Source organism: Leguminivora glycinivorella, chromosome 12, assembly GCF_023078275.1.
Source record: "Leguminivora glycinivorella isolate SPB_JAAS2020 chromosome 12, LegGlyc_1.1, whole genome shotgun sequence".
Classification (NCBI taxonomy): Eukaryota; Metazoa; Arthropoda; class Insecta; order Lepidoptera; family Tortricidae; genus Leguminivora; species Leguminivora glycinivorella.
Window position 1 is genome coordinate 2,636,539 of NC_062982.1, and position 14,646 is coordinate 2,651,184.

Consider the following 14,646-nt stretch of genomic DNA (forward strand, 5'->3'; position numbering starts at 1 on the left):
GGGATAGGGATAGGGATAGGGATAGGGATAGGGATATGGATAGGGATAGGGATAGGGATAGGGATAGGGATAGGGATAGGGATAGGGATAGGGATAGGGATTGGGATTGGGATTGGGATTGGGATAAGGATAGGGGTAGGGGTAGGGGTAGGGGTAGGGGTAGGGGTAGGGGTGGGGATAGGGATAGGGATAGGGATCGGGATCGGGATCGGGATCGGGATCGGGATCGGGATCGGGATCGGGATAGGGATAGGGATAGAAATAGGGATAAAAATAGGGGACGGGGACGGGGATAGGGATAGGGGAGGGACGGGGACAGGGACGGAACGGGGACGGGGACAAAGATAGAGATAGGGACGGGGATAAGAATAGGGATTGGGGTCGGAATAATCGGTCGGCAATCGATATTTAGGCAGTGTAAAATGCAGGTGGCCCAGTGGGAAGGTATTAGTAAGTAGGCATCGGCGAGTATCCTGCATCCGTAAACTATTACATTCAATGTGCTGTAAGAAGATCGTTGTTTGCTTGCCTTTTATATGTTTACGTTTGCAATAAGTATAAGCAAAATGGAAAAAATTGTAAGCGATAATGCAAGGAAGTACTTTTTACCCTACCGACCATAGCGTCGAGATACTGGCTATGTGGGTTGTATGAAGTTTCCCCAGTATAGGTAAAAATATATAGGTAAAATACATACATATTCGCACCTACGCTGTGGTCGCTGTGTAACAATTCTACAATCATTGCAAGAATTTCTTTTAAAACAATATTAATATGTGTAAGGTACAGTCAGCCAAAACCGGACCGTACAGCAAATAGATTAGTTACAATGGCCCTCCAGTCGAGAATTGCCCCGCTTTACCTTAATCGAAATAATCGCGGACAGATGTACCTACAAAGAAACCTACGGATCCAAATGAAAATCTTATTTTTTGTAAACGTTTCAATAAGAATAGTTTTATTACGCGGGCGAAGCCGCGGGTAAAAGCTAGTATCTGATAGCGACTGTGCTACAATTATTTGAATCTGACACCGTGGGCCTGAATAACCCGAAAGATTTTAACTACGCATTTTTGATGTAAAAACAAACAAAAAATATTATTAGACTTTTGTAACTTTTGGACAAAATACATTTTTTCAGATTAAATTTTTACTATTTTTGAATGTATTTTCACATAAAAAATTAATGTTAATGATAAAAGTGGCACTTAAAATGAGTTTTAACGTTTTTTTTTCTAAAATCTTCATTCTAAATTGGCGTTAAGTGTTGTTTCAATTCTTCAACTTTATTTCCAAATAAAACATAACTTTTTCAATCTCGTATTTAAGACATCATTATTCGAAATTAAGCCATATACTCGTGAAAAATCGTGTGTGAGTTTGTGGAAGGCTGATCGATTGAAGAAGCACGTCGCCTGTTCCATTTTCGGTGTCTGAGCTGGTTAAGGTAACTCGGATTCAAGGTAAGTCTGGACGAGCCGAGATTCGAGGAGCCTGGCCAGCCACCGCCGACTGCTGCATCGTCGCCTACAGCCGAACAAGGTGAGTGCTTCCCACAATTGACCCAGCCTATCTTAAATTCCCTAATTTCTTGTCGTGTCGTTCGTGTCGTTAAGCTATAAAATTAATCGAATACAGTCCACATATATAATTTAAAGATATCGAAGTAAAATAATCCCCTACATTTTTTGGTCCTTCGAACCGGATAATTGTAAAGTGACCGTGGTTAATTTTCGATTTAAAACCCTTTCATTATTAGTTAAATTGTTCGTTGTGAAATCATAAAAACATTGGAGGGTAAGATTAGAAACACTTGGCTTGGGCGTTTTTCCATTAGTTAAGAAGGTGCGTGTTCATACTGTGCATAGACTAAAATTTGTTTCGAGTTTCGATTTAGTGAATTTCTGAACGCAACCATAACTGTCATCGCTGTTGTGTCAAAGTGAAAAGTAAACATAACCTCAATTGATTCCTTACATAAATTAAATTTATATTAAATAGTTTACTAGAGTAACATGGCAACGGAAAGTTTTGATAAAAACCGTGTAGGGCGGGATTACGCCTTTGTGCGGATGGAGTTTATTCATAGCAGTTGCGACTTAAAAGGTTATTGTTTGAGTGACGTGATCAGGCTGGAAGAGGAATTTCACGCCTTTCAAGTTGATTTATTGACGGCGACTGCAGCTGGTGACCGTAAAAGCGAACTGGAAATATCGGCGCAGTTCGAAAAAATGGTAAAATCTATAAAAATACGTTTATCGGAAACAGGACCCACCGTGTTAAAGACCAATGAAAATACGACTTCAAGTGCTAAATTGCCTAAAATAACTATAGTTCCCTTTGACTCTAAAATTGAAAATTGGGTATCGTTTATTCAGATTTTCGACTCACTAGTTCATAGGAAAAGTATACCTGCAGTTGAAAAGCTTCACTATTTGTTATCAAGTGTGACCGGGTATGCCTTCGATTTGATAAAAAATTACCCATTGTGTGACGAAAATTACATGATCGCGTACAACACACTTAAGGAGCATTTTGATAAAAAAAGAATAATTGCTAGTCTGTTTTATGAAAAAATATTAAACTGTGAGGTGGCAAGATCTAAAAGTCCTTCTGAATTAGTGAGAATTTGTCGAACTTTTAAAGAAAATATTGAAATTTTGTCAAAGTATAAATTACCCGACAGGAATTTTATGCTATTCCATTCATTGTGGTCTAAATTGGACGCTAGCACAAAAGAAGCTTTTGAGCTTCAACTTCATTCAACCACGGAGATTCCTAGTTATGAAGAATTAATGTCGTTTATCGAAAAGCGGAGCCAAGCATTAGAAAACAGTCTCGGTAAGTCGTTAACAGTTAGTAGTAAACCGGTGTCGAACAAGCCAGTGCTTAATAAAGTTAAATCTTCATTTCTTGTTCCTCCAGTGAATAATGTGAGTGACTGTGTTATGTGCTCCGCACCAGGGCACACATTTGAGCATTGTCCAAAATTTTTGGAATTGCGGCCAATGGATAGGTTCGCCCAAGTGAAGGAAAAGAAACTTTGTATAATGTGTTGCAGGCCATCCCATTCAGTTAAGAATTGCAAGTCCTCGGTGTCTTGTGGCGTTTGTAAACATAGACACCATACATTATTGCACTTTGATAAGGAGTTGGAACCGTCCACTCGGCAAACTCAAGTGACATTGACTGTCCATAATGCAAATGCACCAAGCCTGTTCTCGACGGCTATTGTAATGATAAAAAATAAATATAACCATTTAGTACCAATTCGTATGCTATTGGATAATGCTTCCGCATGTAATTTTGTTACATTAGAGTGCGCTCGAAAACTAGGAATACCAATTAAAGTTAACTCACCATCGGTGAACGGTGTCGGTCTAGCGTCAACGGACACTTTTGGAATTGTCGATTGTGAGATAGTCCCGGCAAATGGGGACTCATCTTGCACATTTTCGTTTGAAGCGTATGTGCTTCCTAAGATCTGCCCTGATATGCCACTGGAGCCACTTAAGGTGTCGTCCTGGATGCATCTAAAGGATTTAGATCTCGCTGATCCATATTTTCATAAGTCTGGACCAATAGACATGTTGGTTAGTGTCAACCTTTTTGCTGCGGCATTACAGTCTGGTGTTGTCAAGGGCAACCCAGATGAGCCCATAGCCGTCCGCACGGTGTTTGGCTGGTTGGTGATGGGTGAGTGCCCTAGAGACATTAACACTTCTCGTTCTCGTTGTTCTAAGGGGTCCGGAGGTGATATGGAGAGGTGTTTTCTCGTGTCGAGTCTTTCATTAGACAACAGCATCAAGCGCTTCTGGGAGTTGGAAGGCTTTGATCTGCCTAAAAATATCGTTTTGTCGAAATCGGAATTGTCGTGTGAAAACCAAATGGAAAATTCATATTGTCGCAGTCCCGAGGGAAGGATGGTAGTACCATTAACTTATGTCGACCCTCAGGACAAACCAAGGTTTTCAAATTCTCGTGAGATAGCTCTCAAGCGTCTCTTAAATTTAGAGAGGAAATTTAAATTAAATCCTCAATTTCGGACAGCTTATGTCAATTTCATGGACGACTACTTAAGTTGTGGTCACATGGAGGAGGTTGGTCCTCCAGTGGTGTCTGAGGGTCAGTTCTATTACATACCTCACCATGGAATTTTGCGGCCAGACTCCGTCACTACGCCTCTGCGTTGCGTTTTTGACGCTAGCGCCCGAGACTCTTCGGGGCAGTCTTTGAATAGTGCGCTGCTGCCAGGCCCAAAATTGCCAAATAATATATTTGATTTGCTGGTTCGTTTTCGATGGCATGCAGTAGTGTTCACCGGGGACATCAAGCAGATGTACCGGCAGTTTCTTGTCGCTTTACAGGACTGCGACTATCAACGCATTTTATGGCGTCCATCATCTGATGAGTCTGTGAAAGATTATCGTTTGCTCACAGTGACCTATGGCGTGTCCTGTGCTCCCTATCAGGCGCTTTGGTGTATATCCAAGCTAGCAAAGGAGTTTTCGTCTCGCTCTCCCCAAGGTGCTGCAGTATTGGCTAGGGATGCATATGTCGATGACATTGTCTCAGGTGCAGACTCTGTTGAGGATGCGTTAGTGCTACGCCAACAGTTGGTGGAAATATTATCGTCTGCGCAACTTCATTTGCGCAAATGGACATCAAATAACCCCGAGTTTCTAAAAGGTTTACCTGGTTCAGAACTATATTCGGAACAACTTCACAACTTTGAAAACGTTCATGATCTGTCGCTAAAAATTCTCGGCCTGTCATGGCTTCCCAAGGAAGATACCTTCACATTCAAGACCTCCTTGAATGATTGTCGTTGTACAAAGCGATCGATCCTTTCGGATATCGCCCGTATTTTTGACCCTCTGGGCCTATTGTCGCCTGTCGTATTTTTCGCAAAATATTTAATTCAACTCCTATGGGTTTCTGGTGTCGATTGGGACAACGAGGTTCCTACTGACATCGCCCAAGAGTGGCGTAAATTTAAGTCACAATTGGTGAAGATGAATTCGTTATCCATTCCCCGTAGAATGGTTGAATCTTTCGTATCGTTGCAGCTTCACGGGTACTGTGACGCCTCGGAGAAGGGGTACTGTGCTGTCATTTATTGTCGTGTCGTTCAAAATGACGGAACTGTTGTCGTGCGCCTTTGTTGCGCTAAAACCAAGGTGGCTCCACTTCGTAAATGTTCCATTCCGAGGTGCGAGCTGCTAGCTGCTGTTTTGTTGTCGGATTTAGTCGTCTCGTTTACAGACGCTTTAAAGGGTGTTCATACTGTCGATGACATCTATGCTTGGTCAGACTCGACTGTTGCGCTGACTTGGATTCGTTCGTGTTCATCCAAGTGGAAAACCTTTGTAGCCAATAGGGTTGCGCACATACAAGAGAATATTTCTCCTGAAAAGTGGCACCATGTTTCTGGTTTGGATAATCCTGCGGACTGCGGCTCCCGCGGCTTGTTACCTGCTGACTTAATCGAGCATACGCTATGGTGGGCGGGGCCTACCTGGCTGTCCAAACCTCAAGAATCTTGGCCACAATCTGAGATCTTTCCAGATCAAGCCGCTTCGAACGAGCAAAAGATATATAGCTTGCTCACGGCGTCTAATATGTCTATAATCGATGACATATTAAATCGATTTTCGTCCCTACAACGCATATTGCGCATTCTTGCCTATTGTTTTAGGTTCATGCACAACTTACAAATGTCATCTTCGAGATATACAGATTTGAATCTGTCACCAGAAGAAATTTCTAAGGTTCTTCTTTTTCTAGTAAAGCATGTTCAGGAGCAAGCCTTTGCTTCGGAATTGCATTGTTTATCGAAAGATAAAGCCACTCACTCCCTATCGAAACCCATGCGGAAATTGGCGCCGTTTCTGGACGACCGTGAATTGCTAAGGGTGGGCGGTCGCCTTTCTAAAGGAGAACTGTCGTTCGATGTGAAACATCCACTACTATTGCCTCGCGATCATAGGTTGACCACGCTGATCATAGAGGATTATCATCACCGTTTTATGCACCCTGGATTGCAAACATTGCAAAACTTATTAGCCCAAGAATTCTGGGTTCTATCGGCAAAAAGGGCTATAAACTCTGTTGTTTCATCCTGCATGAAATGTTTTCGGGCTCGTCTTACTTTGGAACCGCTCACCATATTACCTGAAAGCAATATGGTTGATGCAAAATTAGGTCCACTTCAGAGATGGAAATTGCTCCAAAAGATCCATCAAGATTTCTGGCGCAAGTGGCACGTCGAATACCTGCACACCTTGCAGCAACGCCATAAGTGGTTCGATGACCAGAAAAACATCATCGTCGGGACGCTCGTGCTCATTGTCAATGAGCAATGTAGCCCCATGAAGTGGAAGATTGGCCGGGTGGTACAACTCCATCCAGGGAGCGATGGGATCTGTCGAGTAGTCACGGTCCGCACAGAATCGCGCGAACTTAAACGCCCAGTAGTTAAACTGTGTCCACTGCCTCTACAAAATTAAATTGTCTAATAATTCACTATCGTATCGTATCATTGTAAGCACTAACTTTATCGTAGATTTAGATTAAATTTCATATTTAAACGTATGTAAACTTAAACTAGGGAATTAACCCAAGCCATATTGTTCCTTTTTTTCTTATCCTTAGCATACAGTACTTGTGGAAAATACGTTGCATTTTGGCGGGCGGAAAATGTTAAGGATTGTAGCTTTAAAAATATATTAAAAATAATTTCGCCTGGCAACATTATGCAAAAAAGTAAAAAAAAATATAACTGTCGATTCACTCCCTCTTTTCCCATGTCGTCTCGAGGAGCATGTCGCGCTAACCTTTTCGAAATTAAAGTAAAATATAATATACTCGTGAAAAATCGTGTGTGAGTTTGTGGAAGGCTGATCGATTGAAGAAGCACGTCGCCTGTTCCATTTTCGGTGTCTGAGCTGGTTAAGGTAACTCGGATTCAAGGTAAGTCTGGACGAGCCGAGATTCGAGGAGCCTGGCCAGCCACCGCCGACTGCTGCATCGTCGCCTACAGCCGAACAAGGTGAGTGCTTCCCACAATTGACCCAGCCTATCTTAAATTCCCTAATTTCTTGTCGTGTCGTTCGTGTCGTTAAGCTATAAAATTAATCGAAAACAGTCCACATATATAATTTAAAGATATCGAAGTAAAATAATCCCCTACAATGGGTATCAAATCTAAAAGTAGCTATCAAAGTTTAGGTGTCGAACTTTCAGATTAATTAATAAAGTTCTGAAAATCCGTAGAAAAGGGTTCTTGACACTTTTGTTGGTTAAATCATAATTTACATTTTTTTTTTTAATATCATGGTACCGTCAGCTGCAGAGAAATGTAGACCCTCTTGCATATAAATTTGTATGCAGGGGGGTATAATTTTCTCTACAGCTGACTGTATTTTTTTTTTACCGCCGCCTCAAATCTCTCAAAAGAAGGTGGTTCTCTATTCGTCTGTATTTTTTTTATTTTTTTTAATGTTTGTTCCTCGATATCTCCGTCGTTACTGGACCGATTTTGAAAAAAATATTTTTGATTGAATGTATATGCATACAGATTGGTCCCATTTTTCTCAGAACCCAGTTCTGATGATGGGATCCTGGAGAAATCGAGGGAACTCCTCAAATCTGAAAAGCACACATATGGCGATTTTTTTGTTTTTAAAGGATCAGCATGCATTTACGTACGGAACAGTGACATTTGGTGCAGTGGAACTGCTGATGATGGTCAGAACGGAACTCCTCAAATCTGAACGGCACGCTTATAGTGACTTTGGTATTTTTATAAGAACAGCATGCACTTACGTCCAGAACAGTGACATTTGGTGCAGTGGAACTCCTGATGTTGGTCAGAACGAAACTCCTCAAATCTGAACGGCACGCTTATAGTGACTTTGGTATTTTTATAAGAACAGCATGCACTTACGTCCAGAATAGTGACATTTGATGCAGTGGAACTGCAGATGATGGTCAGAACCGAACTCCTCAAATCTGAACGGCACACTTATAGTGACTTTGGCATTTTTATAAGAACAGTATGCATTTAAGTTCAGAACAGTAACATTTATTTAGTTTTATTTGTTAAGCATATTGACTTTTCAAGTCAAATTTTGTCAAGCTTCGATTTCTTATAATCGGATTCATGAGGAATTGAGGAAACTCCTCAAACTTTAACGGTATACGTAGGTATATTGATTTTTGTTGCCATCAAATAATTAAAGCATGAAAAGCAGTTTAAAAAAATACCTACACATTTCTACATAATCCAATATTCGCAAGTAGCTTTCACCAGAACCCCAAAGGCGGCGGTTTTTTTTTTTAATTATTACAAACTAAGTTTGCCCGCACTAGTACGCAGTGGTTAATTTCTTGTCAGGCCTAAACTTCAGAGGGCCATCTGTACTGATTCACGTGCAAAAAAGAAATTCGTTACTCGTGTCGTTTAATCGTTTCGGCCTTCCTCTTTTCCGCACTTGTATCGTAATGTACTGTTTATTGAAATAAACCCTTAAATGGCACCTCTATGATCGCACAGAATTTTTATAATGAAACTTGGTGTTTTGGGTTCAGTTGGGTTGTTTAAGGGAAAAATATGTGAAAAAAAAAACATAATTGATTTTAAATGGTTTTTCTTAAACGTCACTTATAGATGACATTGCCAACTGCTGCTTAACATAAAGACGTCACTTTGGACGGACATTGCCAACAACACATGCACATTGCTAACATAGAAAAATAAAACATAAACTTAAAGAGACTTGTGCTTGTTTCAGATCCTGACGCTGAACAGAAAGTATCCATCATGCTAAACGGAGAAGAATCAGAACTATACTTCGTGAACTGTACTACTTCTAAGGTAAATTATCATATTAAAAGTTTATAATGTAGTAGTTTAAAAGTTTATAAAAGTAGCCTATGTCACTCTCTATCCCTTCAAGTATCTCCACTTAAAAAAACACGACAATTCGTTGCTCCGTTTTGCCGTAATAGACGGACAAACAAACAGACACACACACTTTCCCATTTATAATATTAGTGGTTGCTCGGTATGTAGTCGTAAAATGGAACGCAGACTTTATACGCACGTGTAGAAAAAATACAACTTCTCGCACGCTAAACAGCCAAAAAACGGGCACTTTTTGAGTAACTGTATTAAAAAAATTGTTTCGTTGTAAGTTATCCGTAAAAGATAGGCATACGCCATGCCAATCTCTTTATGACGTTCGCGATGAAAAAAAATAGTCAAAAATTAAGCTAAAACCTGTGAAATCTTTCAAGTCTGACCTTTCAAATAAAATCAAATACATGTTCATACTCAAATAGTCCCAATAAACAACTGGAGTTGAAATATGGGTACATTACTCCGACACCAATCTCTTTGTGGCGTAGGCTTCCAAACGTAAAGCGTAGCGGACCGTGCTAAGGGGGCTGTGTTTCAGGTCGATTCGAGCGGACGTTGGTATCAAAATGATGTTTGAATCAGCGTAACTCGAAAAAAGGTAGCAAACGTTGTTTCATTATTCTCCTAGCGTTATCTCGGCATTGGAGGCAACCACGGCTCATGGAAGCCTGGGGTTCGCTTTGACAATGAATCCCAAGATTTGAAGTAGTAGTTACTAGTTTTACGAAAGCGACTGCCTTCTGACCTTCCAACCCGAAGGGTAACTAATAGGGCTTATTGGAATTAGACTAGTTTCCTCACGATGTTTTCCTTCACCGAAAAACGACTGGCAAATATCAAGTGACATTTCGGACAGTTCAGACTCATTGGTACGAGCCGGGGTCGACCCCGCGACCTCCGGATCGAAAGTCGCAAACATATTTAATAGTGTCTTATTTAAAAAAACCGGCCAAGAGCGTGTCGGACCACGCTCAGTGTAGGGTTCCGTAGTTTTCCGTATTTTTCTCAAAAACTACTGAACCTATTAAGTTTAAAACAATTTTCCTAGAAAGTTTTTATAAAGATCTACTATTGTGATTTTTTTCAAATTTTTTGAACATAGGGTTCAAAAGTTAGAGGGGGGGGGACGCACTTTTTTTTCCTTTAGAAGCGATTATTTCCGAAAATATTAATATTATCAAAAAACGATCTTAGTAAACCCTTCTTCATTTTTAAATACCTATCCAACAATATATCACACGTTGGGGTTGGAATGAAAAAAAATATCCGCCCCCACTTTACATGTAGGGGGGGTACCCTAATAAAACATTTTTTTCCATTTTTTATTTTTGCACTTTGTTGGCGCCATTGATATACATATTGATACCAAATTTCAGCTTTCTAGTGCTTACGGTTACTGAGATTATCCGCGGACGGACGGACGGACGGACGGACAGACAGACATGGCGAAACTATAAGGGTTCCTAGTTGACTACGGAACCCTAAAAAAACATACGAGAGGTATTTTAGCAGCTTTCTATGTAACATACCTACATTACCTACTTTAAAGTAGTTATACTCTGTCAAACAAGTCTGTCAGTGAATAAGAACAAAGAAAACTATAGGTATCCTTTTTTCTAGCACCCTAAAGAAAAGGATGCATATAGTTTTCTTTGTTCTTATTTACAGACAGACTTGTTTGACTGAGTTTAGGAACTAAATTCACCGCTTGATGTCGTTTTTTGGCCAAATGCAAACTGGCCAATGATATGATTAAAAAACAACAGAATTAAATCGGTTCCGTGGTCAAATCATCAGGGATCAAAAATTATTGAAAATGTTAAGTGAACAACAGCGTATGTAATTAGCAAAGAGGATCGAGTATTATAGAGAGTTACTGTCGAAGTAAAATGTGTAATCACAGTGCATAGACTGCCATCTCTTGACACAGGCTTAAAACTTTTGAACCCCAGTTTTGACAATTTGGCCCATATTCTTAGCTTGATATGTGTTAAAATGTCAAATATTAATATTAGCGCCATCTAGCTGAGCGTACCCCAAAGGTGTAATGCCATCTAGGCCACCGTACCTTTTTCTGTATGGTACTGCAGAGGTACGTTTTTTTCTTAGACTTTATCTGTCTATACGGAGTTATATGTATATCGTCACTACTTTAAAAAAATCTCATATCTCACGCTGTTCCTCAAAGTTAAAACTCAGTAAGTCTATTATGCATTCCATACATACTTACTACAGTTTTCTTTTCATTGATAGACGAAGATACAAGTTTTTTTTAAAAGTAGTGACGATATGTCTTTGGTATTAGTGAAAGTAAGGCATTGCTGAATTAATAGAGCAACATAGCCAGGAGCGAATGTTATTAAGTTATTATGTCAAAGTGGAGAGAGCAAAACGATAAAATTTTGCTTCTACCATAAGTGTAGGTATTCAAGTCACCCTACTCATCATCATTATCATCCTCCTTGCGTTATCCCGGCATTTTGCCACGGCTCATGGGATCCTGGGGTCCACTTTGACAACTAATCCCAAGATTTGGCGTAGGCACTAGTTTTTACGAAAGCGACTGCCATCTGACCTTCCAACCCGAAGGGTAAACTAGACTTTATTGGAATTAGTCCGGTTTCCTCACGATGTTTTCCTTCACCGAAAAGCGACTGATATATATGAAATGACGGATTACCATTATGTTGCATAATTTTTTTTGTCATATTTTACCTTCGCATAGCAACGCTTGACATAATCCTCTTTTTGCAGAATGACTTTTTGCATTAATTTCTTGGCATACTATCATTTTGCAGAATTATTTAAAGCAGAGTAATACAATGGCATAATGGTAAATTGTATAATAGTCGTATAATCGATTTATTGTTTTGTCGAAAACTGTGTCGCATTCTATTGACTTGGTATTCTGTCATTTCGCACAATTGTCGTAGGCAGAATAATAAATGGCATAATGTTGATGCACAGAATAATGTCACTTATGTTTTATTTCTTTTTTACATTACAAAGGGTTTTCTGGTTTACTCACTGTCAACCTAACACGCTCCTCCTCGCTTCGCTCGTCGTCGCACCTAAACCAACTCTGTGACATATCAGATTCCTGTGTCGTGTGACTATTTTATCTGGATAGGGATTCTTACCTAATGTATATTAATAACATAACACTGTCAACCTAACACGCTCCTCCTCGCTTCGCTCGTCGTCGCACCTAAACCGACTCTGTGACATATACGACTTCTGTGTCGTGTGAGTATTTTGTCTGGATGGGGTTCTAACCTAATGTAGGTACATTTCTGGCAAAATTACAGTCAGCAACATGAGTATTATGATATGAGACATAAAATTATGCAATTCAAAGTCGATGATATTAGCAGTATGCTATTACTAATTCGGTGAAATGTAATGTATACTATACACAATTCGGCTATATTAAAATCGACAATATTAGTATTATGCTATCCAGAATTCTGCCAAATAAATGATATGCGATATGACAGTTATGCTATTTGTACAATTATGCAAAAGTATCATTCGGGTTAAAATGTTTCTGCGAAAGCTGCTATGCCAAATGTATTTCGGACAATCGATATTCTGCAAGATAAAGGGAACCCATGAAATGATATTTCGCACATAAATTCCGAAAAACTCATTGGTGCGAGCCGGGGTTCGAACCCGTGACCTCCGGAACGAAAGTCGCACGTATTTGCCGCTAGGCCACCAGCGCTTCAAGTCACCATACTCATTTTAATAAAATATGACGCCATCGTATTATGAAGCAGAAATTTATGTTGAAACATAATTCAAATCATCATTCGCTTGCCCTTATCCCAATTACTTGGGGTCTGCGCAGTCTTTTTCTTCCACATCTCTATATCGGGCGCCATCTCATCATTCACTTGCATTCGTTTCATATCATCTCTCACGCAGTCCATCCTTTTCTTCGGCTTTCCTCTCCCGCTTCCTCCTTCCACAATCATCCGTAAAACTTGTCTCGTAACATGACTTTCACAATTATAATTCAAATATCATTTTAATATCAGTACAAGTTCGAATCAGCCAGCAAGAAAAGCATTATTCTCACTGATGAAGGGCTGAAAGGTTGACTGACCTGCTTTATCAATGATTGATGTTTTGGCTTGATGAAGGTACGTGTGAGCTGACATACTTAATAATCAAACGAACTTACCTGTGAAGTTTGATTACAATTATACGAGTATCCAAATCCGAGACAACAAATATTATTTACTATGCAGCACACGGAATCGTACCGTCCAAAGTCACACATTTCAGAGATATAAAATTTAAAAAACAAGTTCTCGCCATGCATACCTACTACCTTCAACATAGCCCAGCGCCCTGCGGCGTAAACCCATCATTATTTTAGAGTAGATCTTTTTGTGTCGTGAAACCATTTTATTGTTATTTTCGGGGTTGGGGGCGGGACTTTGTTGTCTCGGATTTGGATACTCGTATAATTGTAATCAAACTTCACAGGTAAGTTCGTTTGATTATTAATTATACTTCCTATCCAAATCCGAGACAACAAATATTATTTACTATGCAGATGTTCAGAGCCTTGCATGTCAATACAAATACTGAATGCGAAAATAAAATAAAGTATGGACATCAAAATATGATATAGTGTTAAGTTTCGTATGAGTACCTACTTAATGGTAGGTATTAAGTATCTGATGATGTGACGTCATGATGACGTCATCAAGCAAATTAAAAGTTATTCCTATTATTTAAAGTTAAGTTATTCCTATTATTTTATATAATAACCTATTGAAAATGTTATAATTATATTAAGCTTTAACTTATGAATGTTTTTGATATTCCCTGGTTATGGTAACACTGATTAGTTTGCAATTTCTAAGGTCTTAGAACGGCGCTTTTTGGCTTTTAATGAAATGTTTTTAAATTAGTATTAATTACGTTTTAAAGTCAAGGTCATTATAGTTTCATCAGTTTTCATTTAAGGTTTTTCTGATGTACAAGAAATCTCATGTAAAATTATGCGTAGCAACAAATTCCCTTTTGTGCATTGGCAATGCAAGCAATAAGTATACGCAGTTACAATGTTTTATTTATATTCTAAGGTAAATTAAAAGTCAAATTCAGTTACTATGCAATTAAAAAGTAAGTCCATACAATGCCTTAGTATACTACTTTCTAAATATTGTTTTAAAACGTCATATCACTTTGTTCATATAACATAAGTAACCTGGTAAGTATTATATTAATTTATATAGATGCCAACAAAAAAGGCTCCTATACTTAAAAAGGAAGAAGTAAACTTAGCTAGTTACTAGTTTAATACTTAAACAAGTATTATGTAATTATTGCCGATGTTTTGAGGACAAACTATACAACATTCAATTTTAACATCTGATTGTAAAGTTGTAAAGAAGGCAAATGAGCAGACAGATCGCTGTCACCCATGAACACCAAAAACCTGAAGCATTAGAAGTTTTTTAAAGGTGTGTTTGTCCGGTAATCCTTCAGAAGACAGTTCTGCTTATTCCACACTTGCCACAGTTTCCTTTATTAATTAATTGAGGGAGTAATTAACAAACAACAAACATACATAGTAATAAAATAAAATAACGTTACAGTAAAGCTGTACTATGTATTGTGATACAAAACTACAATTAACAAGAAAGAAAATAGGTAGTTGTGTTATACAATCAACTATCATAACTATTTAAACTTTCGAGTTATTA

General features: G+C 38.9%; 1 protein-coding gene across 1 annotated transcript in view; it reads left to right on the forward strand.

Annotated features, from left to right (window-relative positions):
• The window catches only part of LOC125231951 (GTP-binding protein REM 1), a 288,730-nt gene that overhangs the window by 247,215 nt on the left and 26,869 nt on the right, over positions 1 to 14,646 (forward strand). Inside the window, exon 3 of the mRNA XM_048137557.1 lies at positions 8,796 to 8,878. Coding sequence (XP_047993514.1) covers positions 8,796 to 8,878 — 83 coding nt within the window. The remainder of the gene's footprint in view (positions 1 to 8,795; positions 8,879 to 14,646) is intronic.